Below are 27,524 nucleotides of genomic sequence, written 5' to 3'. Positions count from 1 at the left end.
ATTCCCCATACAAAAAACCATTAAATTATAAGAACGTTGGCAAAATGGATTGCATAACATGTGTGATCCAAGGATTCCATATTCTCAACAGATACTTTATTCTATTTATGTTAAATAGAGAAGGAAATGTCTCCCAAGGCCTCTCTGTTTTTGTTTCACAGCAACAAGCAGAATAAAAATTGTGGGCTATACAGCATAATCTGGAAAACTGCTCATTTTGACCCCAGCTTGCTAATGCCCGCCCCCCAACATGGAACTCTCAGAGAAAACAGCGTTTGTCATTCACCACAGCATTGAGGGAACTGCTGTATCTGCAATGCAGATGGGCACACAAAGATGTTTCCAACAGTTGTGTGCATGCATCAGATTTCCTACTACAATCCTGTTCTACTCACTTCCCTTCCAGGACTACTTCCATGTGTCCCATGGAATGTCTGAAATGGGCTGCTGCTTCTATTCAACTCTGTACACGGAGATGGTCTTTTCAGGTCCTCCATTGAACAAATGAGGATCACAAGCTTAGCCAGTGGCTATGATCTTTCTTCCGTCACAAATTCCAAGCAGTGTTACAGCTTCCCTTGCTAACAATGAAAGATATGGCATAAATATGCCTACACTGCTTTGACAGAAATGGTGAAGAACACTGGAAGGTGCCTTAGATCCTTTGTCCTTCTAGCTGTGCATTGTTGAAACTGAATGATAATGGCTCTCTAGGATTTCAGAAGGGTATCTTTCTTTGCTCTACCTGTCAATGCCAGGGATTGTACTTGGGACCTTCAGCATGCAGAACAGGTACTTTGCCATTAAGCTATGGCTCCTCTTGTTTCATGTTCGTCACTATCAACTAAAAGACTGCATACTAGAGCTACAGGGCTTAATTTTTAACACGCCATATATACAATAAGCTGGTTTCCATCACATTACTATAATCCTAGGAACTTTTTATTTTTTTTGAATACTGATGTTATAGGTCTTGTTTTGAAAGAACATACAGCTCTCCAAGGACCAAGAAACCTGCAGACAAGTCACACTTGGCATTGTCCTTGCAGTTTTCCCTGAGTTGCTGTGAAAATCCACACAAAGTAGCATTGGATAGGGATAGAGAACAAGCTTCTTCAACCCAGAACATTGTATTACTTTTTCCTAAAAGGTCCTTGTTGACCATGACTGGCCCTGGCCTTGCTCTGGTGCTTTCTTGGTTTCATACTGTCAAATTTTTACAACTAAAATGTCTTAACTCAGTACTACCAAAGTCTAGTATTTTGGCAGCAAGACATTCATTCCAGGATACACTGGGGTTGGGAGGGTGGTGGGACATTTCGAGGTTATAATCTTTTCAGCGGGGCAGGCAGAGCAGAAGTGAGATCATGAAACTATTCCCATCTCCCAACTGAGAAGCCAGAGCTAATACAAATTAACAACGTAACAATCCAGAGGAGGCCAAGTGCATTAAAAGCAGGCAAAGCGCAATATGCTGGCTCGGTTACAGATGTTGGAGATATGGATCCCTGAGTAATGGACGGCTGCTTTGGCACTACAATTACAGTATCAACCCCACCATGTCTGAGAAACATGAAAATAATGCAAGAGTTGAGGAGGTAGTAGCAAGAAGAGGACCACAATTACGACAGAAACAAAGATGGCGATTATTAAGCAAGTCAAAGGAGATGAGAAAATGACAGATGTTGCACCTCCTTTTGAGATGAGTCATTCCACTGTAGGAACAATTTTAACTGACAAAGGGCACATTATGCTAAAGACTCTGTGTTAATGCAGTCAACAATTATTACCAAGTGTATTGCCTCAGGCATCTTATTTCCCAGGCCTGTGTGTTTTAAGCAGAGAAAAGGCCCTGGAAGCAAAATGGTCAAAAGCTGTATACAAAGCTTGATTGTTAATTATTTTCATTCATGAACTAATGAGCCCACATTCTGGTGTATGCTATTATAGAGGGTAAAGTGTGTAACTTTGAAGCCCTGACCTTAAGGAAGCCTCTATAACTGCCCCTCCCAACTGCAGGATGCAGGACGTGTCCCACTGACACAGCTGCATCAGAGCTGAGGAAGTTAGGTAGGATTGGGCCCCTAGTCAAGTTCATAACATTGGAGTATTCCCATTTCCACAATGGTGATTTTTGCGTAAGGACACTGCAGTACTGAGAGTTGATTCACACATGCTGCCTAAGGTGTGATGAATGCAACTTGGTCTCTGACCAATGAATAGCTTCATTTGCTATTGGGCATCATTGAAACCATCCCCGCCCCCAGCCTTATTCAATGCCCAACCTTTGAGGCATGACATGAGTCACTGCACTTGGGTTCCGGCACGTATGTTCAAATCCCCAGTGTGTGCAAGTTACACGTGTTTCAGAGTATGCCCAGTAATGAAACCACCACTCGGCCAGGGTGGAAAACGGAAGAAATAATTCCTTAAGCAATAGGGATGTGGTGATAATTATAAGCGCAGACCTCTAAAGAAATGTATCAGATACTCAAGTGACAGTCTTTTCTGTCAAATTGAGAATAGATCAAATATTACAAACAAAATATTATATTTCTCTGAAAAACGAGGTGAGGTATATGAATTGTGGGAAAAGCTTCTTGTTAATGACATTTCTCATTAATAACCATTACAGAAGGGAAATGGTTGATGCTTGAGCAATTAATATATGTATTCAATGTTACATTTTTATTACTCATTTAAAGAGATAGCATTTATTTTCAGTAATAGTTCAAAGAAAAATGATTATTTTCTTAAGAATACCTTTTTATATTTGCAAATCATATGCATGAAAGTAAACTAATCTCTCCCCCAAATGTATTTTATTTGTGTAAAATTGTAATGTGTGAAAAGGATATTTATCTTGGAGGTCAATGTAGATGAATAATTTCAGACAGCTGAAAACCACCAATTTGCCACAGGGAGCAAGGTACCCTCCTGCCTCGGCTTAGCTATGCCACTGACCTTCATATGGAGGCATAATGTCTGAAGTGACCCTCAATCAGATCCTGTAAAGGCTTCTTTCTCTCATGCTATGTTCTCCCTGCTACCACAGCCCTTTAAAAAAGTGTGTAAAGTGGTGTGGAAAAACTTATTGCATAAGACAAAGCTTCTGAGCAACTTACCACATGGAGAAAGCCACCATACAGAGCAGGGGTGCTCACACTTTTTTGGCTCGAGAGCTACATTGAAACCCAGCAAGGCCCGGAGATCTACCAGAGTTTTTTTTACAATGTTCGTGCCATCATAACATATAACATTTATGTGTACAATGTATGTTGGTGTACCTTGAGCCCCACTGAGTATAACAGGACTTACTCCTGAGTAGACATGCCTAGGATTAGGCTGCAAGGCTGCAATCCTAGCCACACTTACCTGGGAGTAAGCCCCATTGAGTACAATGGGCCTTACTCCCGGCGTTTCCTCCCAGAGGCACCTGAAGGGGAGGAGTCGGCACTCCACGATCTACTCATTTTGCCTCGCGATCTACCGGTAGATCACGATCCACCTATTAAGCACCCCTGATATAGAGGAATTCTAAGTGGTCCCCATGTGGCAGCTGAATCATCTGCACTGATTCAAGAATTATTTGCCTATGACTTATTTCAGGGCTTTTCAAACTGGGGCGTCGCGACACCCTAGCCTGCGGACCCTGGCCCCTACCCCCTTAAGGGGCGGGGGGAGAAGGTGGCGGTGCGATCCCCAGGATTGCGCCGCTCAAGGGGGCTGCAGGAGCATGGGTATGTGTACCTAAGCCCCTGCAGTCCCCCTGAGTGGCGCAATCCTGGGGATCACACCGCCGCCTTCCCCCGCTCCCTCTCCCCTCCCACCCACGCAAGAACTTAGTGGCTCTCAAACTCTCCCAGATCACAGTCTCTACCAGCTACTGTATAAACTATATCATCTAACCCAGTGTTTCTCAAACTGTGGATTGGGACCCACTAGGTGGGTCATGAGCCAATTTCAGGTGGGTTCCCATTCATTTCAATATTTTCTTTTTAATATATTAGACTTGATGTTGCCATGGTATGTGACTGCATTTGGGGAAATGTTACAGCTTTTAACAATGATCGTCAATAGGACTTACTCCTGGGTAAGTGTGGGTAGGATTACAGCCTAGGATTGTTAAAAATTTCTCTACCTGATGATGTCACTTCTGGTCATGACATCACTTCCAGTGGGTCCTGACAGATTCTCATTCTTAAAAGTGGGTCCCAGTGCTAAAAGTGTGAGAACCACTTATCTAACCATGAAGAAAAGAATCCTAGAAGTTGTGTAGCAAGAGATAATATTCCTTAAAGAGAAAAAATGATAACGGTGTACACCTGTATCCTCAGGGGTTCTGTTCCCCACAAATACCTGAATCCGTGGATATGAGGGGATACCTACTCCTATCCTCCAGAGGCAAGAGGCACTCTGGAAGGGGCACGCATGGGGGGCCCCGTGGACCCGATCCACAGATAAGTGAATCTGTTGATATGGGACCTGCCTGTACTTTAAAAGAAATAAAAAAAAAAAAAACCTGTGTAAATTAAAATTGTAAAATTTCTATCATTAAGGCATTAGCATTTTGAAGGTTGGACCGAAAGTGAGTCGTGAGGGCCAGTCTTCCAATATCTACCTTTACTTAGTCAAAACATCAATGATCTGAGGTGACAGAAAAGTCATCTTTAGATTTTCATCAATTTGTACCTATAGCAGAAGGCACCTTGAAACTACTACCTTCAGGGAGTTCTCCTACCAAGTTTTATTAGCATATAAGTAAGATTCAGTGCCTACTTTCTCTACTCACTGCTGAATTACAGATGAACAAGAATTTACCAAAATTACAAAGCCAAGGCAATCCCTTTTAGTTAGACTGCATGAGACCACTGATTCTTTATCAAAACTAATTTCTGAGAATTGCTGCACTTACCTGAGCTTGTCTGATCTCGGAAGCTAAGCAGGGTCAGGCCTGGTTAGTACTTGGATGGGAGACCGCCTGGGAATACCGGGTGCTGTAGGCTTATCCCATAGTCTTTCTAGACTGAAGGTTGCCAACCAATTGAAATATTACTTCTTCACAAGTAACATCTGTTCAGTGGCATGTTCTTAAATAGATTGGGCAAGCTATGCTCAATAAATGTAAGAAATCAGGATTGTTTTCAGCAGAGGTTGTGTCTATCCGCAAGCGCAGGCATTCTTCAACTCCCAGTATAGCGTAAGAAAAGTACTGAGCACGCAGATTTTTCAGATTTAAGTACTGTATGTATTTACTTACATACCCTGTGTATTTACTTACAATGTACCCTATCTTTCCTTCAGGAGATAAGGGAAGCATAACTGGGGTTCACTTTATAACAGAACAACTCAGAGAGTTTGGTTGAGACATAGCGGTCTGTTCCAGGCAATCTAATAAACCATGGCTTGTTGGACCATGAATGCAAACCTAAGGAGCTTCAAGACTGCTTGGCATGGAGCTTACCTGCTCCAGCGGCCATTGCTTCTTGCACTGGCACCAGCAAGCACAGAGGCACAATAAAATAACGCCATAAGACAATTAACTTGTTTCATTGATTTCAATGGTGATCAGTCATCGCTAACCTTCTTACTGTCTATTAGCTTAACCCAGCTCTAGCCCTTAACCTTATTCTCACAACTCTTAAAAATTTCCAACTCTCTGAAATCATAATTTCTGCCTCTAAATGAATATCCAGTGCAGCCCTAATAAGAAGTACTCATCCCTTACTTCTGTGTGGACTGCAGCTTGTCTCTAAGAAAGAGGTATTGGTGGCGCTCTGATGTGGGCAACAATGACAGGTAGGTCAATCCTATCCTGTGCTGTAACAGGCAGGGTGCCTGGCCCGCGAGATCTCCAGTGCAGGGTTGGAGCTGGCTGCGGCGCAACCTGGGGCACAGGGAATCGATTCCCCTTACCCAGCAGTGGCCCAAATGGGGCTACTTGGATCTGCACCACTTAAAGAGGAGGCACAGATCCGAGCAGCTTGGAACTAGGCCAGGCTGCCCAGGAGGGAAGTTAGTATCTGACCTAAGTGTCAGAACCTGGCTCGACACTCATCCTGGGCCCAGTCTGCCCACAGTCACAACAACCCTCTGTGGTAAGTTAGGCTGAGAAAGAGTGCCTGGCCAAAGTCACCCAGTAAACTTCTGGGCTGAATGGGGACTTGATTCCAGGTATTCCCAATCCTAGACCAGCATTCTAACTGCATGGCTGCATCAGGCTTACAAAAACCTCTAGGTTTTGGAGGTGGTCAATCTCTGAATGCCAGATGCAAGGGAGTGGCAATAGGATAATGGTATCTTGTCTTGAGTGCTCCCTGAAGCATCTGGTGGGCAACTGGACTACAGTAAGCCGGACTAGATGGGCTGCTGGCTTGATCCAGCAAGGTTCTTCTTATGTTCTTATCTCACCTGATAGCATGTTCCACTACAAGATAAATAATGTTTATCTGTCTATATGCAGAGACATGTCTTATGCTTCCTAATTATTTGGCCTTCATCACCTGGAAATAACATGCATAACTGTAGGAGACATATACCCTATGTGGGTACCCACATACAGGGAAAGATGAGCAGATGACACTTCAGAAATGCATACAAATCTTACAGCATAACATTTAATGGAGTTTTTCCTCTTGAATAATCTAATTACAGGGAATTATTCAAAGACAAAAATGCTATTGCTAACTATACTGTTGAGAAATCAATACGGGGATTAATTTAAATTAAAATCTGATAAACCCTGGGCCCTGATGGGTATAGCATGAAATTTTATAAAAAGATGAAGACAAAATGAAAAGGATATACATGACAAGATGGAAAGACATAGATTAAACAGCTAGGAATGGGAATCTTGTCGCTCAGGTATTTATCCTGCAGTGAGGACTGCCTGGGGAGTTGATGCAGCTGTACCACCAAAGGACAGGGCACCACGGTCCGGGGAGAACTCAGGCTGGTTGGCGGGGTGGGGAGATGGGAGCCCCTGGCGCTTTGGAACTGCAGGTGTAGGAGCACTTGGCTGGAATATAAATAAGCCTGAGATCTTGCAAGATCTTAGGCCCAGCTGAGGCCTGAAAGGGGCAGAACTGTACTGGTCAGATGACAGATGAGCAGGACCCCCCAATTAATGTAAAATCTTTAACACAATTAAATAGTATCTGCAGGCCCATCTTTGCAGCTCCTTGTGTTCTTCAGAGCTGGGGGTAAGTCAGTGGCTGTCTGCACAATTCAGGCAGAAGCTCCACTCCCTGGACCCACCCAGGGGATGGACATCACAGACTTTAACAATTTAGTTAAAGATTATATAGATCAACTAATAAACAAGACAAGTCAAAATGAACTAAATGGGTCAAACAAATACAGGAAATGTCTCATGGATAGGCAGAATTGTGATACTCAAATGAATGTCTTGCCCAATTTTTTCTTAAATATAATATTAAAGAAATTGCAGGGGATTGGTAGGCAGGGCTAGGATCCAGCTGTTATGCCGGATCCCAACTCCCGTTCCCGAGCAGCATGGAGCAGCTACAAGCTGCTCTGCTCTCCTTGGACCTGTGCCACCTCAGGAGGTGGCACAAGTCCAAGGAGACCCATAGGGGCTGCAGTGGCTTACCTCTGGCTGAGCCACTTTGGCACCCTATCTCACACTGAATACAGCACAAGCCTCCTGCCTGCCTGTTCCAGCGCAAGGTAGGATTGCGCTGTTAGATGGTGCCCTGATTTTATCAAATACCTTAGTGCAGCAATTCCCAAACTGTGGGTCTGGGACCAGTGGTTCATGACCCCATTTTTGGTGGTTTGTGAAACTGACGGCAAATTAGGCTATGTGTATCAAGGACTAAACAACCGGCTACTTTCGGGGAGCACTGCTGCCCAATCACAATTACAGCCATACCCCTTGGTATTTATAAATTGGGCAGCAGCCTCTGGGGCTTCTTAAAAGTTTGGGAACATCTGCCTTAGTGGACAATTCAGGACCCTGTATTGAATATCTGGACTAATATAAAAAGAATCAGCTTGATCACACTCTTCTTCAGTTCCTTATAGTTCCTCACTTGTTCTTTATTCAGTTCTTTTATCACCAGACTTTTACAATTGCCAGGGCTGTTAGCATTCAGGTAAGTGCTAATTTGATTAGATTTTACAACTTGCATATAGGCAAGCAATTTATGAAATATGATAAAATGTGAAACAGGATGCAAGACCATCTTTCTGCTTTGTTTCAATACTTACAAACAAAAAATTTAGTGACAAAAGTATAAAGAGACTGCCATGAGGAATCTGGCCAGGTTTGAGCAATATTGTTTTGTTTTTTTTAAATGCAATATATTGATGACTATGAAACCATGTGAGAAATAAGTATTCAAGGCAATTGGAACAGGATTGTGAGCCCAATTCTGTCCAACTTTCCAAGGCCAATGCAGCAGCAACGCAGCCACGTAATGTTCCTTTACCTTTAAGAGGTGTCCATGACAGCTCCTCTACAGCAAGATGCAGCGCACGTCCCACTGGCATGGCTGCATCAGCACTGGAAAGTTGGATAGGACTGGGTCCTTATAGACCAATTTATAGACAGTGAAGATATATATATATATAAAGTTGATCCTACAACTTTAACAAAGGCAGCAATCTATTCATCTTTGAGGAATAGGATTTGGATCCCTAGAGTGAGCTACCCCATTACTTGTGACACTATTCCCTAAGGGTTGAGTGGGGAAATGGGTCCTGTGAGAAATGAACTGCCTGTCCACCTGAGAGCACATGAACCCTGGAGAAGGATCTTGCAGGATGTGAGGAGAGAGAGACTGTTACAGGAACCTGGGGAGATACTACAGACTCTAAGGAAGCAACTGGAAGCCATTTGCCTTCCCCTGCAGCTGCTACTGTATTATTGGCTAGCTAGCTTGAGCCAGCAGAACCAGGAAACAGGTTCTGGAAACAAGAAGCTGGATAAAATAGGAAGCCCCTCCTTCATGAGGAAGCTTTCACTCTGTTCCTGCCACCTATCTCAGGACCTTCCCAGTTGTTTCAGGATACCAGGATATCCTCCTGATCCTGAACCAAGACCCATCTGTGAAGAAAAATATGGAACATAATATGATAATATACAAATTAAATTCTGCTATTAAGGTGTGGCTGGTAATGACAGAGCCTTGATTAACTGTATTGATGACTGATAAAAAAAATCATTTTATGTCAAAAGAAAAATACAGTAGTCCTTGTGAAAATATGTGTACATGGATACTGTTGATGCTGTAATAAAAAAGATTTACATTACAAGTTGCAAAATATGCAGTGTGCTTTGGGTACTGTACATATAATTAATTTATTGGGGTGAGAATCATGGTCTTTTGTATTTTAAAAAATAGATAAAAAATTTTTCAGAAATTATTTATCTAATCTGTAACTGCTCAAGGGTGACCATATTCATTTATAAAGATCAAACTTTTAAATGTCAAGCTTAAAGAAAAGCTTTGTGTAGAAAAACATTTTCACCTTTTGGCTCTATCACTGTATTATGTTTTGTCTGCCTTTCTCTTTTTGAAGAGAAGGGAATGGTGCTCTCTTATTTTTCCCAGAAATATAAGGGAACTTCCAACCAGAGGTCTTACCTGATGCTACTTGCCCTGCTTCTTGTGGAAAAGCAGGCGAGTGTTCTTAACTCTTACGGTAGGTCAAACTGAATAATAAATTGCACAGAATCCCATTAAGCACTCTTGATGAACTATTAAGAAAAGGAAGCTAATCTTCCAGTAAACAAAATTTTTGTTTTGAAGTTAGAACTGTTACCGCTCAAGACTGAGTGAAAAACAGACCTTGACCCAGCTTAACTGGCTGCTGAGGTGGCCATTTTGCTGCCTGTCCCCGCTTTTCCTTCTTTCTTTGTTGCACATTAGCACTCATGTATAGCCACCCCTCCTCCTCCTCCTCCTCTTTCAACCATCTATACCATCACCAAGATCAACTTCCCAAATGCTCTCCTTAGGAAAAGACTAATAGTTCAATCCTACCCTACTTTCCAGCGCTAATACAACTGCAATGCAGCCCCAAGGTAAGGGAACAAATGTTCCCTTCTCCTACCTTCTTGTCCGGTGGTGGCAGTTGTGCTGTGAGGCCAGCTGGAGAATGTGTGGCCAACTGGGTGGCAGGCTGATGGAGGTGGCAGGTAGGTGTGTAATGTACGCAAAACACTCCCCACCAGTTTGCTGCCACCCCTAGCCTATCCTCTGAAGTGGCCACTTGTGACTGGACCATCTCTGGTGAGAAAAGAGATCCAATGTGCTAGTTTACCTTGGAACAATGGTAACAATGGTAATGGTTCCTTTTGATGTAATATTGCTGGGGCAGAGGAGACTGGAGTGAGCTAATCTGGAGCCAGTCCAACACCATCCACTTTAGTGCTTGAAGTGGTACACTAACTATGGCCTCCCTTACCTAGAAGCACACTAGTTACTGTCTCCATCACTCTTCCATCTCCTCATCTCCCTGAATTCAAAAAAGAGTGGTATGAAGTGTGGAGGGGAGCAGAGACATGGGTTAGAATGCTGGAGATGGTTTAGCTCACGCTCCTCCGCACTTCCTCTTCTGCTCCATTACCCTCTTCATTTTCTAATCCAGAGAATGGGAGGAAGAGGAGAAGTGGAGGTGGGCAGCCATGTGGAGGTTGGCACTCCTCAGTTAGCCTTATAATGGACCAGCCCTGTTAAGTGGCTATGTTGGCAAAGCCTCTGGATACGTTGGCAAAACCTCTGATTCATGAGCATTCCATACTTAGAATGGACTAGCCATGCCAAAGATTACATCTGTGCAGGAACTGGCAATGGATGGAGCACCACCTCCAAACTGGATGACATCCACCAAAAGTTAACATTTTGATAACAAGATTACTGCGTACATCATGCATCATGTCAAATTCAATGACAGGTTTGATTTAGGTCAATTTACCACTGAGAGGATGAGGAACTGTATATTGTCTTTTCTTGCTTGAAAGAGAAGATGAAGAAAGTTTCCGAGATAGAATTGCTCCTTGTTTTTTCCCTGACGCATCACCCTGTTGAGCTTTCCTCAGCTGTACCATGTGTTCAAGTTTCTTCAGTCGTTCTTGTGAGCGGGAAATAAAGTGAGGTTTATGAACTTCCAGAGCCTCCTAAATGAAAAGAAAGAAATCATTTTTGATTTAGGGAGAAGAACCCAGTCATTCCTCTGATTAATCTAGTGAAGTCTGTTTCTCAAGTGTTAGGGTAGCATCCAACATGCATGATGAATATCAGCCAGTTCTCTTGTAACTTGGCCATGGAAAAAAATTGAGTTGGCTCAGAAAAACTGGTAGACTAAGCCAGACTAGATATTTCTGTAAAATCTGAGGAGAAAACATGTCTTCTTTTTGCAATCAATGCCTTCTTGATCTATCAATTTATTTTTGCTTAAGTGTCCCTACAGAGAACCCATTTATTCAGAGAGAAAGGCGAGATGACAGACAGACAGACAGACAGACAGACTCACTCACTCACTCACTCACTCACTCACTCACTCACTCACTCACTCACTCCTTGGACAACCCTGGTATTCAGGTTCAGAAAAGGGGAATCTGTTGAGCCTCAGCAGACTGGCTACAGTTGAAACAAAATTCATTTAAGACTATAAAAAGCAGAAGCAAATAATAAGACAAAGAATAATTTACTGTTTGTTCATTTCAGAAACCATTTGCAACAGCACTGGTGGTGCTGCTCACAATTTCTTTTCTTTTCTTTCCAAACATACACAGATTCCTCTCTGGACCCCTTCTCTTTCACCCTGTCCCATGGCCTTCTTCCTTCCTTGCTTGTCGTCATGCAGTCCATACAGCCAGGTGAACGCCTTCTGAGCCCCTTGCTGCCTCTCCTAAGCAAACCAAAGGCCTAGCAGATGGGTGATGGCTCAGTGGCCCTGGCTCACATACCAACTGAAGCCAGGGAAAAGAGGCTCTGTCCCTCAGCTGGGCTGGCTTGGCTTCTCCTTTGCCTCTGTGCCTTATGTACTGCTTCCTTCTTCTAGTCCTCTTCTTTGGTTTCCCTGTCACTCTAATCCCATTCTTTCCATCCTTATCCTCTCCCGTCTCACTTCTCTCTTTTTGCTCTTTGTTTGTCTCCTCTCTCCCCCTGCTCCATCTCCTTTCCTTCATTCTCTCTCCCTGCTTGTCTTCACATTTGGTTCGCTTTCTCCTTCTTTGCCTACCTTCTCCTCCCCCTCTAACTATTCTTCCCTCCTTAAGTCTCCCACTCCCTTGAAACCCTGCTCTGCCCAACTACAGTGGCATCTCTCTTCCATGGCACCAGCCACTGCCCCCATAGCAGGTGCCTTGGATTGACAATGTTCCCTGATTACTGGGGACATTGTGAGGCCTCAGAGTGCCACAGCTTGGAACCAAATGGGCAGCCAGAGTACCTCATGTAAGTGAAACATGGGCCACTCATCTGTCTCAAGCCAAAATCTTCACAATCTCTTTCTGTGCTAAAGGCAGATCCACAAGCAGTATGTTACAGTAGTTAAGCCTGGATGTAGTAAGAGTATGGGACACTGAAGCCAGGAATACAAAGGCCACATATTATGGATTCTATAAATAACATATAGGTGATATGAATTCCTGGTGGAATTCAGGCAGTGTGTACATTACTCAGTCTTAAACAGATTTTTTTTTAACCTTATGAACCCTGAAATCTTGGCTCTTACCAGCACACCAATGGGTTCTGAAACCGAGGAGCAACATTTCCCAAGCCTTAGTTAGCTGTAACCTTGGATATGAATCCCAATGGTCGAACTGGATGATTCCCTTTAGCCTCTTCAACAATTAGGATGCAGTTGGTCTGCAGAGCAGGAGGGCTCTGGAGACTGGGACATGTTGAAGTTACAAATGAATCCCATGCTTAATGTCTTTCTAGCTGGTGAGCAAATTGTACTTGAACAATTGGCAGATTCAAGTGACCTCACTGTTTTGCTGATAAAAAAGAAACAGAACAAAATAACAAAAACTTTTTGCCTTTGTGCCCCCCTCTGGGTTTCCAGGAAAACAGCTATTATAGGATTGAAAGTTAGCAGAGAAAACATTCTGATATTTTACCCTGAGAGTCAGTGGGTTTGAAGGAATTTTCTCAGGCTCAGAGCAGACCTCTGGCTGCTGGAAGGCTTCATATTTCTCATGAGTAACATCTGGTTCATGAGCTGTGGAGTTTGTTACCCTGCTGAACAACTCTTTCTTCTCACTTTTCTTGCACTCCTTCAATCTGTTAGCTGAGCCACAGTATCTGTAATCACCTTGGAAAGAGAAAGATGTTTACTAAGGGGATGTCATTAGATTTACATTGGATTCTTCTTTTATTTTGTTATTGATCGTAACAAAATATACCACCCTTCCTCCAAGGAGCTCAGGGTGGTGTACATGGCTCCTTTCTCTTCTTTTATCCTCAAACAACCCTGTTAGTTAGGGTAGAGATAGTGACTGGATCAAGGTCACTCAGTAAGCTTCACAGCTGAGCCATTCCCTCACATTGTGGTGTGGACCAAGTACAGTGACCTGAGTCAGAGCAGGGACTCAGCTTGGCGATGATGTCATTACCAAACTCTCCAGATGGCTTTGGCAGCAACCATTTGGCCACTGTAGGCACGAGCCTGGCAGCAGGCAGGTTTGAAGAAGTAGGGAGGTATTAAAAGGGGACCGAGGGAACGAGAGAGGGGAAAAGGAGAGAGGAGGAATTATGGAGCTAGAGAACCAGAGAGACCAGGGGAAGGAAGAGTAGCAGTCAAGTTGGAGAGGAAGGGAGAAGAAAGAGGAACAGAAGAAGATGACATGAGGCAGAGGCGTAGCTAGGTCATTTGACACCTGGGGCCCATAAATTTTCTCACCCCACATGACTTAATCAATCAATCAATTAATTAATTATTATTAATTATATTGTTTAATTAATTAATTCACTTTTATACCACCCTTCCTCTAAGTAGCTCAGGGTGGTGTACATGGTTCCTCCCCTTATTTTGTCCTCACAACAACCCTGTGAGGTAGGTGAGACAGAGATAGTAATAGTCATGACATGGAATGAAAAACAATAATGACCAGAAAAATAAACGCAGTCAATATTTCCCCACAAGCAATGGATGAAATTCTGCATCAGATGTTATATAACATGATGGTATTATTCCTAAAAGCCACAATTTCCAGAATTTTGGTTACTAGAGTGTCACCCCCCCAGATGTCTCATTGGCCTGTTTTGAGTTAAGGCAGTGGTTCTCAAATTTTTAACACTGGGACCCACTTTTTAGAATGACAATCTGTCCAGGAACCACCAGAAGTGATGTCATGGCTGGAAGTGACATCATCAAGCAAAATAAAATAATTATAAATAATTAAAATAAAGAAAAACAGATAAATAAGGGGAAGCCAGCCCTGTTTCACCAAGTGAATTTTCTCTGTAGCCTGCCTGCAATAACACTCCCCGCCACACGCACACAGATAAAGCAGTGAGATTTTCAGCCCTCCCCAGTGCCCACCTTACCAGCTCAAGCCTCTGGTTTATTCTTGGGGGGGGGCTGCCTTCTGCAACATTTGTTGAGCTCCATTTTCATTAGATGGGGACCGTGCAGCTAGCCTTGCATTCCTCTTTGCCTGACTTGACCAGGAGACAAGGCACATTTGCTTACTCGCGAGTAAACACGACTCTGTGGTTTACTTTCACTTTCCATAGGGCTCAATACATTTGTCTGCTTGGAGGGAGGGACTTCCTTCTTGGGTTTTTTGGGGGGGCTGCTTTCATTGGATAGAAACCAAGCTGGTGTCATTGGATTCCTCTCAGCCTGCCCTTTCCGATGAACTATGGCAAGTTCACCTACTCGCGAGTAAGCGCGCAATATGGCTGGATTTCATTTTCCATGGGGTTCCATGCATTTTTTTGTTTCTTGTTTTTTGGCCATAACTTTTGATGGAAAGGAGATATTTCAATCTGGTTTTCTGCACTGCATTCTGCTGGAAATTCCACATCCAACGGTATATGGCATGATGCGGTTACTCCTAACCTTTGTGATGTTAGCAATGTTGGATCATTTGTGGTGTTACACCCGCCCAAGAGTGGTACCCGGAGTGGACCTCCCCCCACCCCCTGCTAGCTACGCCACTGACATGAGGAAGAAGCCAACAACAGGACAAGCAGCAGTGGCATAGCTAATGATCGTGAGCTCAAAATAATGTCAAAGAAGTGATGTCACACCCAGGTTTTAAAAAAATGAAAATGGGGGAAAATCCACCTCCTCCCCCCCAGCAGCTCACCACCCATTTGTTCTGCCTCTTCCCCCTAGGCTCCCCTCATATTATCACATTAAATGCTTTGAAGCTATGCTTGACATAATGCATCCGTGCTTTTTGAGGGGAGGAGCAAAAGAGAAAGCTTGGCAAGAGGAGACAGAGGTGCTTTCCATTCCACTTTCCACACTTCCTCTTTAACAATACAAGTCCACGGAGGAGGTAGGCTGGATGCCAGGTTGTGATGGCATCAACAGCAGCAGCAGCAAGAACAACAGAAGGTGAACAGATGGATGCCAAGAGGCACCACCATGGGCACTGGGCTGGGGACCCCTGTGCTAAACTGTATCAGCTCTTACAGCTCATCCAATTTATGAGTTACTGTTCTGATAATGGAAGATAATAGAATATGATCACAGACTGTATTGTAGGGTTTTAAAAAAATTGTTACCGTATTGATTTGCATATTCAATACTCTGTTTTTGGTGCTTCTGCTATTAGATGAGAATCTAATAAACAAAGTGCTAAATTTGACTTCCATTCATTATAAATGTAAGCAATCTGGTATGGTTTTAAAAATTGTTTTATTTATAATCATGCTTGATTGCTCTTTTATGATCAATATTCCTTGCATAATTTATAACCCCAAAGAGGAACTTGTGTCCAAAATGCAAATAGCATTTTTCAGAATACTTCACAAGCCACCTGTTAAAAACACAGGATTAATCTTGAATCACAAATTAAGTTTGAAGAACACCTAGGGCCAGTGGCGTAGCTAATGATCGTGTAGCCTGGTGCCAAGCTCAAAATGTTGCCCCGGAAGTGATGTCACAACAGGACGTGACATCACGCCAGGGCTTTTAAAAAAGTGAAAATTGGGAGGAACCTACCTCCTCCCTCCAGCAGCTCGCCACCCACTTGCTCTGCTGCCTCCCCTCATTCAGTGGCATAGCTAAGGCATCTATCTGCTACCTGGGGTCAAAGAAGATTTGCAGCTCCCCAGACAAAATCAAATTTAATTAAGTGAATAAATTAAAAGTATGCCCCTTATCAGTCAGAGACACTGTGCTGGGGTGAAGAGGGATGGTTATTCTCCCCTTGCTAAATATAAGAGGGGCACCACTTGAAAAAGTGTCTTTTTACCCAGTTAGCAGGGGTAAATGTAATATGATACATGAAAATGAGAGCTGACTCATATTAACACTTTATTGGTTTCATGCTGTATCATGATAACATGTCATTGCAACATAATAAAATAACAACATGTAATTGCCTCTCAGAACAATCAGTTTCATAGGTCAGTTTTGAATTAAGAAAATCCACATTTTGTTCCATAAGGCAGTTGTGTTTTCATTTTGTGGTTAATTGGCCATAACTTTTTATAGAATACAGATATCCCAATGCAGTTTGTTTCATTGCATTCAGCATAAAATTACTTTTCCAATTATACAGAACATGATGGTATTATTCATACATGCCAAGATTTTCACAATTTTGGTCACTCAAACTTTTGTCCAGCTCAGCTTGTAGCCCCCCTAAAGCTTGATGCCTGGTGCAACCGCTACCCCCTGCACCTCCTTAGCTACGCCACCGCCTAGGGCAAACTAGATAAGGCACTAATCATGTCATTTGGCTCAGTGTACATGTGGTGGTGGTATTTTATTTATATAGCAAAGGCAGAGACCCAAACTAGGAGTGGGGCCCCAGCATGCAGAAAACAGCTTTAACCTTTGTCTTTACCGTGGTCCTGATTGGGACTGTGAGTCCAATCCTGTGCATGTCTATTCAGAAGGAAGTCCTATTAGTGGGGCTAACTCCCAGGAAAGGTGTGGATAGGATTGTAGCCTGTGGCAGTTTTTTGTCCCAGGGTTCAAACCAGAATCAAGGTGGGGGCAAAGGGATAAAACCCTTTTATCCCACATGCTGTGATCCTGATCTGGATTGGGGTTCTCTCTAGTTACTATTTACAGTAAGTCATATTTGCCCAACGTTGCATATATGCAACAGGGATCAAAAGTGTACACCTGTGGGCTGGGCAGAAATGGGTTAAGGAACAAACAAGATCAAACAATGTGATTAACTGTCTTGCAATAATTTGGCCCTGAGATGCAACACTCTTATGAAAGTGACAACAAGCATGTGCTTTCTGCCAAACAGAATGATTTGGGGTATTAAGTATCTGGGAAGGAAGCCTAGTTCAAATTGTTTCAAATGATCAGTTGCAGTTAAGAGAATATTTTTCCCTTGTGTCATGTTTCATACTTTCCAAGAAACAGACAAACGTTAAAGTTGTTTTTGCACCTGTTTGGTGAAAGCTGTAAATCCTCTCCCATATTAATTGTTTGTCTTCCTTTGGCACATTTTTGTGTAGCCAAGATTCTGGAACATGCTCTCCCTGAAGTGAAGTGAGGTTTGCAATGTAAATTGAAAACTGAGGTTTTGTTTCAGGCATCTCACCAGGCACAAAGCCCCATGCATGCTGCAATACACACCTGAACCACATTTCCTGCACTGCTGTGAATGGTAAAGGACTTGCATGCACTGAAAATTCTCTCTATAAGAGGAATCTCTGGATCAGGACAAGGGCTTATTAGGAACTGCTATACTAAAGTAACAATCTAACTTTGAACACCCCTGATCTAGAACATAAAAAAGCAATACGTATGTCAAACGATGTTGGGTTTTCCTTTTTTCTTGTTTGGTCTGGCAACCTCTATACAAATGCATTTAAGTAAAGCAATCACCTTCCAAAACTGTTCTTCTACAACATTTAAAAACAGACAAATGCAAGACAATTAACACTGTTGGATATGATTATATTTTAACATTCAAATTGTACTTCTGATAGCCAATGAAAAATTTGCAGCTTACCTTTTTGGAATGGGTCTTTCCTATGGATATCATTTTCATCCAACACTGTTTTTGAGAAAGCTTTTATATGGCACCCAGAATCAGTAACAAATATTTTTTGATTTGGATAACTTTGGACCTGAATCTCTTTGGACTTTGAAGTGCCTTTGGATGGATATTTGTCTTTCAAAGATATTTGTCTTCCACTTTCTACCATGAATTCCTTCTTGGATGATTGCTCCAGAAAAGAAATGGGTGCTGTTTCATGGAATATGTCTCTTATGCATGGTTTTCTGTTGCTTCCTGAGAATGCTTGAGTGCCTATTGGAAATTAAGGGGGAGAACATCAAAGGCAAGACAGACATAGCAATGCTTAAAATACCACTTCACAGTAAAGGCTTCTTTTGTGAAGTTTCTTCTAATGTTATTTGTGATGTGGTATATGTATCACTGCTATTAAAGGGCTTAATTCATTAATATATTCTTACACCCCTGAAGCATCACTGCTGTGTCATTGCCATCAGAAAACAGCATGAGATCATTACCCTCTTCACTTTCCTGTTCCCTAAACTGCTTTTAATCATGTTATCTTCTTTCCTAACAAGACTACCTGTGATTACAAATTAATAGCTTCTTAACTAGCACATGTACCAACAACACACATAACATTGTCCGCTATGCAACTTTAAGAAACCCACTGAGAAACATAATTGTGAAGAAGCTAAGACACGCTTCATAAAAGTCTCACTATTGTTATAAAGGCAAATTTATTTTGCAATCATATTTATGTGACTCATTTTAAGTATGATACATACAGGCTCTGGCTCAGCTTTCTCTACCATCTTTTTTGGCAAAAGCTTATTTAACACAAGAAAAAACTTGACATGTAGGGTCAGGGGTACCAAATATATGGCCCTTGGGCTGGATACAAGACACTCTTTATCTGGCCCATGTGATCACTGGGTTCTCCCAGCACTGCCCTTTCAATAGCACTGTATCTATGGAGGCTCAGGGAGGGAGAGGCAGAAGGAGGCATCTGAAGGCAAGGAATGCCAGGGTTTGTAAGGCTGTGACTGTGCACTTGCTTCTATGAGGGCAGGGTTGGGGTCTGGGTCTGGGTTTTGTGGTCCAGCAGCTGTGTTTGAGGGCTGGTATGGCTACACTGGTGGGACATGGCTTGGGCTTCACTATCTCTACTCATTTTCTGCCCTTGCTGGACTGGCTAGAATATGATGGACACCAATATCTGAATAGGTTTGGCCATTGTCACCTAAAGCATCTAGTCTGACTACAGGACTGAAAGTCAAACCATTTAGACCTCCTATATCAGCCTGTGCTATAAGCAAGACTGGAATTTCATTCTCTCACCATCTCCAACCTGACTTCTGGAAGCAGAATGAAATGAATTATACAGATAAATCTTCCCTTGTCCTATTATCTTGTACATGAAATAATAATATTAGTTATTGTTTAAAAGAAGAAAATATGGTTTGCTATGGTTGGCAACCTTCAGTCTCGAAAGACTATGGTATAAGCCTACAGCACCCGGTATTCCCAGGCGGTCTCCCATCCAAGTACTAACCAGGCCTGACCCTGGTTAGCTTCCGAGATCAGACGAGATCGGGCATGTGCAGGGTAACAGTTGCTAAAGAAGAAAATAAACTCATGCATATATAAAATTAGAAACGTGGTAACAGCTTATATAGTTTAGTACACAACAACTGATCATAATAAATTACATCAAAAGCCATAAAAAGAATGTTGAATTATCGATTAACTCGCACAAGCTGAGCTAAAAACCCTAATTATATCTGCCAGCATCCTGAGATTCCAATATAATATAATGGACTCCAGACTATATTAAGCTTAATTCAGCAGCCATATTTCCTTCCAAAATCACTTTTCAGATATTATTATATTACATTATATATTAGCATTATATACCAACATTTTCTAAGTCCAACCAACATTTCCAACCAACATGGCTAAAGAGGTTTGCTTCTAAAATTTAGAAATCATAATTTTAGCAGTTGCAATTAAATTAGCCACTAAGGGCTCATGCAGGATTCTAACAGAGTCAAACAAAACAGTTCAGCAAGAATTTCAATGATGAATATGGAATTTCAGAGCTAATTATATTATGAATACAGCTGTGCCTTTCCAAAATTTCTGTACAACAGAACAATCCCACCATACATGTTTGAATGATCCAGGAACCTGTACATGAGATCTAAGGCATCCAGGACTGACTGCAGTGAGGAGAAGAATATATGGCTCGATATCAAGTTAGTTTGATTTAGAGATATTATGTGTTAATTTTTATGCCTAATAAAGGTTTGATTGATTGAAAGAAAAAAAAAGTTAGTTTGATCTTAGATCTCTGAAAGAGAACGATTAAATTGTTCCTAGTATATTGTCATACTCATGACTAGACTAATGGCTCTATCCTACTTGAAATGCAAGGATGCTGGCAGAAACAACATTCTGTTGATGAGAGCACTGAGGCTGCCAGTATAATAGCTGGGGGCCGTGAACACAGGCTGGCAGAGTCACAGAGCCCGATCCTGGGCCTGACGCGCTGGCTTACCACTGGGCAGGCACGGACGGCCAAGCTGCGGCATGGTAAGTGGGGGAGGGGGTTGATGGGGAGGAGGTGTTCCGGGGAGGGGGGAGGCAGACAGAGGGCAGGGAGAAGGCGAGCCAGTGGGAGGGAGCGGGGAGGGAGGGAGGCAGGTCCGGTGGAGCTCCGCTCCACTGGATCCAGTCCATTCATGTGGGGCTTGGCGCTCTACATGAACGCTTTTACCTTACTGTCGACCTTTTGGTTGGCGGTAAATTTAATAGCCCCATTGTGAGGCTACTTCCCTTACCCAAGAGAAGGGGACTTCTCCTGAGGTGCCACCTGCAGTAGCCCATGGTGCACAGGATCCGGGAGCAGCTGTTTTCGGTGCCGCCAAAGCTGCGCACCACAGGAGTTCAGGACTGAGTTGCCCATCTGCCAGTGAGTTGGAGTTGAGGGTAGGCAGTGGGAGGAACAGTGTATTTCTGGGCAGGTAGGGGCACATGCTGGATCTTATCCCACCTTTTAAACTTCCTTTCTTCTTTTGCACCACCAAAATAGGTGGCGTATGTCCAAAGAGACCCATGGGAGGCTCCAGGACTTACACTGAGGTCCTGGGTATTTTTACTTACCTCCTGTTTGCTTTTGGTCACTCCCGTCCCCCCGCCCCAAATCACAGGATACAGTGCATGCATTTTTTGCATGGCTGCATCAACTCTAATGGCAGGGGACAGAATTGGGTTGCAATTCCTCCAGCCTCCTATCCTAGTCCATCTAGCTCAATCCAATCTGCACTGTCTGGCAGAGCTTTCCAGGATTTCTGACAGCAGAGTTCCCAGCCCTCCCTGAAGATGAAACATGGGATCTTCTGCATATGTATTTATTTACTATATTTATATCCTGTCCAGTTGCATCCCTGGCTCTTCTGCTGCCTAGGCGATGCCTGCCTTTTTTTTCAAAGTGAAAGAAATGGCCAGTCGCTCAAAATGGTGCACAACCGCTACAACCGAGACAGGAGAATGCAGGGGCCAATGGGAGAAGTGGATAGCAATGGCACCCCCTAGATGTGTCACTTGGGGGTACTGCCCTCTGTCTCTCCTCAGCTACACTAGGGACCTTGCCTTATCTCCCTGAGGGTTATTCAAGGCAGCTTACAAACATAAGGGCTCTACCATAAAACTACACCTCTTCACCACACAAAGGACCATCTTCATGTGAACAGCTAAAAACTATGCCATTTTTCTTTTCTTTTTTCCCCCTTCACTGCTGTTCTAAAACTTATCTAATTTATTGTCTCTTATCATGAGAATTATCCCAAGAGGAGCCACAAGGAGCCACTAGCTGGTTCAACAAGCATCTTCCTAAAGGAATTAGAGTAAGTTGCCCCTTAATTACCGCAGCTAAGCTAAAATGAAACTTTCAAAAACCTATGAAGACGCTCATTCTGCTAGGCAATGAGAGTTATATCCAGCTGTGATTTCTATTAAATTGTGATGGCTTCACTGCAAACTCTTTCTACAAGCAGGGTTGGATCAAGTTCTCTGGAGTCACCCAGCTGGAGCCCCATTCTGTGTAATCATTCACTTCTCTGTCTCCTACATAAGACAGAGCCTATAATTAAGGCTGCACAATCCACATATCTTTCAGACCAATACAAGATAGTGGGGTTTAGGTGCAGAGGCAGAGATGAGTGAGGCTCACTGGGAAAACAAGGCATGCAGAAATGTCCTTGTGACAGGGCAAACTGCAAAACCGCAGGAGATAGTGCTGTAACCTGACCAACAAAAATGCCATGGCACTTTCAAAATAAAGGACAAAAAGGTATTTCATTGAAAGCTGCAGGTGTTTCTAAATAGGAGACTGTGTCTGGGTGACACAGTCTGACACCTTGCATTTGCCTCCAGGAATGCAGTAACACTGTGGTTTCCAACAAAGCTGGTATAGCAGTCAGTAGCATCCTTTCAGAGCAATTTTTGTTTTTTCACTAAGATTCAGGATCAAAGTAATCGTGATGCTGCAGTCGTTTGAATACGTTTACCAAATTATTTTTCTTCTGATTAAAGCAGTTGGAGAGCCTAATTTGGATCAAGGATAGGAAAGTCTCAATCCTATCAAGAGCCTGTGTCAGCGGAACACACATTCCACCAGTGTGCACTGCCACGAAAGCACCATAAAGCACTTTGTGGCAGCACAAGACCCTGGCGTGCTAGCAGGAAGGCAGAGGTCTGCCAGAATAGATAAGTAAAATAACCCCTGCTAATTGGGTAAGAGGCACTTTTTCAAATGGGTGCTCCTTTTTTTTTAGCAGGGGGAGAGTAACTGGCCCACCTCACCCCAGCACTGTCTGTTCTAGTGGCTGTCTGCTGGTATTCCTTGGCATCTTTTTAGATTGTGAGCCCTTTTGGGACAGGGAGCCATTTAGTTATTTGATTTTTCTCTGTAAACCGCTTTGTGAACTTTTAGCTGAAAAGTGGTATATAAATACTGTTAATAATAATAATAATAATAATAATAATAATAATAATAATAATAATAATAATAATAATAATACAGTAGAGGGGGGGCTGAACAGGGTGGGGGAGGACAGAATGGGATGAGGTGGGGAGTGGGTGAATTGGGGTGGGTGGGATCAACAACAATATGCGCACCGAATCCCAAGGCCCTTCCTGAACCTGATCTGTCTGCACAGATCGAAGCGGACTTGCACCAGTGATATTACTGGCACAGGTTGGGGTTGACCCATTGTGGCTGCTGAAGCTTACCCTGGGGCGAGGGGACAAATGTCCCTTACCCTGGGACCTCCAGCAGCCACCCCCCTTCTGTGGGATGCAGCATAGCCCATGCTGCCACCATTGCATTGTTGCTCGGGGATCTTGGTTGGACTGGGCTGGACTTTGCTCCTCCTGTGCTGCGGCTCTGATCCAAATAATGTGCTGGTGCTGCTTTTAGCTATGGCTCTGATTCATACTATAACGGAAAACAAGAGGCGCCAATATTATACATGTTTTCCCACCTGCAGCTAACTGGAATAGAAGAGAGAGTATTATCCTTCCCAGGGTGCCTCAACATCCATAGAGCCCAGGGGTTATTTCTGACCAGGTTTGATTAAATAGGTTTGGGCAACAAGTAGCCTCTGGCCTTGCCTCAATGACTCCCGAGTCTCCTGCCTGCCTGTTTTCATTCCATTTTTCCTGCCTCGTTATTAGCTCCCTGTCTTTCTTCCTGCTGTTTCTGTGCATTGCTGCTGAGCCTCATTTTCAGGGTGTCTTGGACTCAGACCCTGGCCTGCGCCTGTCGCTGCCTCCAAATTGATTATGCTATGTTAAATTAATGTGACTGCTTCATAGATTCTGTCGATGTTCCTCTATTGAATTTTTGCCAGGATTTGTCTTTGGTCACAGTTTTGCTGAGTCCCAGGATTCTGTGTAGTCAGCTATCTGTGGCCCAGTGCTGATAAATAAATAACTTTTCATTGTACCAATGCTGTTGGTAGAGCGGCAAGCTTTTGATTTTCCCCAGAATACTTCTTCATGCAGAAGATTACAGCAGTCTCTAAACAGACTAAAGAAACACTGTTTTGTAAGTTCCTTCTGCACTGAGTTCACAGATTCCAGATTTAATTGTCTCAGATCACAATCCACTGTTCTCACTAGTAAGGGTTGGAGACACTATACACCACCCCAGTTTCCAGCTGCTAATTGAACTGCAGGGGCTCCAAATGACCTGTGTCGTATTACCACATTGTGAACGTGGTCCTTTTGGCTGCCATTTCTATGCTACATACACATATACGAGCCCAGTATTTGCCAGGTAACAACTCAGCAGCCAGATTGAAGGGCTTTGGTGTGAAAGCAAGGAACAGGGCAACTAAAATGTGAACCAGGTGTGATGAAAATGAGAGGAAGCACATAAGGACCAATGACCAGCTGAAAAAAAAAGTAAAACAGAAAGCTTAACTAAGTTTCTTCATTTTGGCTGTGAGTGACATCAAAGTGATGCAGGTACTTACTCGCTCACTCTGAGGAGCTAAAGTTTCCTGCCATTCAATTTGATTTCTTTACATAATTCTGGCAGTATTGGTCAGTAAGCTCAGGTCAAAGGACGATGCCTGCACTGTACAAAATCACCCCCTAACCCAGTGGTACTCAAACTTTTCCGGCCAGTGGCAACTTTGACCCCCGTGGCTATTGGCCATGACTCCCCATCATGTTCCTGAGGGCTGGAAGTGACATCATTAAACAGGATGTGGCCAGAAATATTAACTATATTAAATATAATATTATAATATATTTATTATAATATAATATTAAATATTAAATATATATTAACTATATTAATATTAACTATGTTAATCATATCATTAATTAAATGCAGATCTTAAAAATATATTATTAATACACATGCTTTATAAATGATCAGCTGCTGATCACTGTTGGAGACAGGATGCTGGAGTAGGTAGATTTTGTCTGGTCCAGGAGGACTCATTTTTTTAAACTTTGTAAGCATACCAATAGAATTGTTTTATCAAATGAACTTTGTGAACAACCAGTCTGACCAACATTACACACACACACCCCTGTGGACCCCAATCCAACTAGTCATTTCTCTCATTCTCCTTGGATAGGATTGAACCCTTTATTAATTAAATGAAATTAAGTTTGTCCAGCAGCTGGTGGGGAAAACAAGAATAGACCATGAAAATATATCAGAGCTGATAAGGGTTTGGTTAGGAAGCTGATTTGTCTCCTATACTAGGAGATGCACAGCTCAAGCCTATGCATGTCTACTCAGAAGTAAGTCTCATTAGAGTCAATGGGGCTTACTCCCAGGAAAGTGTAGATAGGATTGGGCTGGCAATCACTTCATCAATGGCTGATAAGTATTCCCTTCAAACAGCAAGATTCATCACTTTAAAAATACAGCCCTTCCTCTTCAGTCAAACAACAAGATTAATAAATCACTTTAAAAACAGTCCCCTTTTTCTGCTCCTGGCCAAGTAAAGTGTGTGCTTGTCTCTCCCCTCCCCCTTTGCCAACTGCATGGAAGCAACTTTAAGACCCCTGGTGACTGGTAAAATAGGAAGCGTTTTATTTGGGGAGAGGGAGGAAAGCGGGAAGGTTTGGAGATCGAAAGGGGGGAGTGGAAGAGGGAGGGGGTTGAAAAGAGAGATTTCACTTTGATGAGAAGCGATCCCAGGATGGGAACTAGGAACCAAGCAGAGAAGGATCATCGAAGGTTAAGGACTGCAAGCTGAGCATGCTCGCTACTTGCCAGATGGGGGTTGGAATTGAAGAGCAAACACAGAGGGCAGCAGCCTCTGTGGAGCCTCTGTGGAGTGGAGGGAGAAGAGGGCGGGGCGGCAGCAGCCCCTCTCGCAACTGATCAACTCCTGTTTCTTCTGCTTTAAAAAAGAAGCGCAGATGACGGGCAGGGGTGTGACTGTATTGCTGCGAGAGGACATCCTGCACCTCCCTTTTGAGTTCCTGACGCCTCCCTAAAGAGCCACGTAGCACAATTTGAATAACACTGCCCTAACCCATGGGTTTCGTACTCATTTCATATGTAGGGCCACATAGCATTCAAGATGCCTGCTTGAGGTTCAGAAGTGATGTCATTAGGCAAGACGTGAAGTTATTAAACAGGTCATAACCAAAAATAAACACTTTTTTCTCACTTAGGAACTCATTAGCTGCAAATGACAAAAGAGAAAATATACAAAACTTGATCATATTTCAGGATACGGGAGAGCCCAATTTTCATGTGGGCTGCCCTTTCAGCAGTAACACTTCAGCACTACATAGCAGCTGAAAGCCTGAGGGCCGTATAAAAAGCTTCCTTGGGCCACATCTGGCCCCCGGGCCTTATGTTTGACACCCCTGCCCTAACCAATTCATGGCTATCAGAGGCAGAGAATAAACTAAAGCAAAACTAAATTTTGCAAGCAACTTTGCAAATAACTTTGGCTGTCCAAATACATGTCATGTTTCACTTATCTCTGTACATAATGGGCTGTAGTTTACTCTGTTTTTGAAATGATACTGTTTAGGATCTCACATTACCCTTTGTGTATTATGAGTTTGCCATGTGCAGGTAGCTACCAGTCATCAATATCATCATCATTTTTTACATTAGAACACTTTTTTCTGACACCGACAGATGCAGCATGCAGTCTGCTATGAGTGGCAACCGACATGGAGACACGCAGCACTTTGGATGATTCTCTTACTATGTGGAATGCAGCATAATGCATCTTCCCCCTTAATTTCCCCTTGCTTTTAAAGCCATGTAATCTCAGACCTACAGTGAAATCAGTGGATGCATCCCTCACCTAATACTCTTGCTGCTGTATAACATCAATCACATGGAAAATTGTGATACTTACAGCCCAGTTCTAAGAACCCAATCCTTAACAGCGTGTGTCAGCTCACCACCGGTAAGCACTGTTGCATGTGCTGTAAAGTACATTTGCGAACCCTCAGTGCCAGCCCAGTGTGGGAGCTAGCCCTGCACCAGCCATCAATGGACTAGCACCAGTGGAAAACCAGTGCTCTGCCGCTCAGCAGTCACCTTAACTACAAGTGGTTAGAAAGGTAGGTTGGGTGTGGGGGAGGCGGGAGGAGACATTCCAAGGCAGGGGAGGGTGGGGAGAGGGCGGGCTCCACTGGATCCTGAACTCCATGTCAGGTCCTGCAGCCGGACCCAGAGCTCTTCAATTCTGCAGCAGTTCCAGAGCTGCTGAAGAATCGAGTAGCCCCATTGTAGTGCTACTTCCTTTACTCGGGGGAAGAGGACAAACATCCCCTTCTCCTGAGGAGGTGGTGGCGGCTGCCCAAGGTGTGGCGGATGCAG

General features: G+C 43.2%; 1 protein-coding gene and 1 pseudogene across 1 annotated transcript in view; both read right to left on the bottom strand.

Annotated features, from left to right (window-relative positions):
* Positions 1–27,524, bottom strand: part of C3H10orf90 (chromosome 3 C10orf90 homolog) — a 130,875-nt gene that overhangs the window by 14,111 nt on the left and 89,240 nt on the right. The window contains exons 4-6 of the mRNA XM_066622295.1: positions 18,137–18,436; positions 13,097–13,290; positions 10,945–11,146 (exon numbers count right to left, since the gene is read on the bottom strand). Coding sequence (XP_066478392.1) covers positions 10,945–11,146; positions 13,097–13,290; positions 18,137–18,436 — 696 coding nt within the window. The remainder of the gene's footprint in view (positions 1–10,944; positions 11,147–13,096; positions 13,291–18,136; positions 18,437–27,524) is intronic.
* Positions 19,649–19,768, bottom strand: LOC136646844 (5S ribosomal RNA; annotated as a pseudogene).

The sequence above is a fragment of the Tiliqua scincoides genome, chromosome 3 (genome assembly GCF_035046505.1).
Source record: "Tiliqua scincoides isolate rTilSci1 chromosome 3, rTilSci1.hap2, whole genome shotgun sequence".
Classification (NCBI taxonomy): domain Eukaryota; kingdom Metazoa; phylum Chordata; class Lepidosauria; order Squamata; family Scincidae; genus Tiliqua; species Tiliqua scincoides.
The sequence above is the reverse complement of the archived record's forward strand: the minus strand, read 5'-3'. Positions and strand labels throughout refer to the sequence as shown.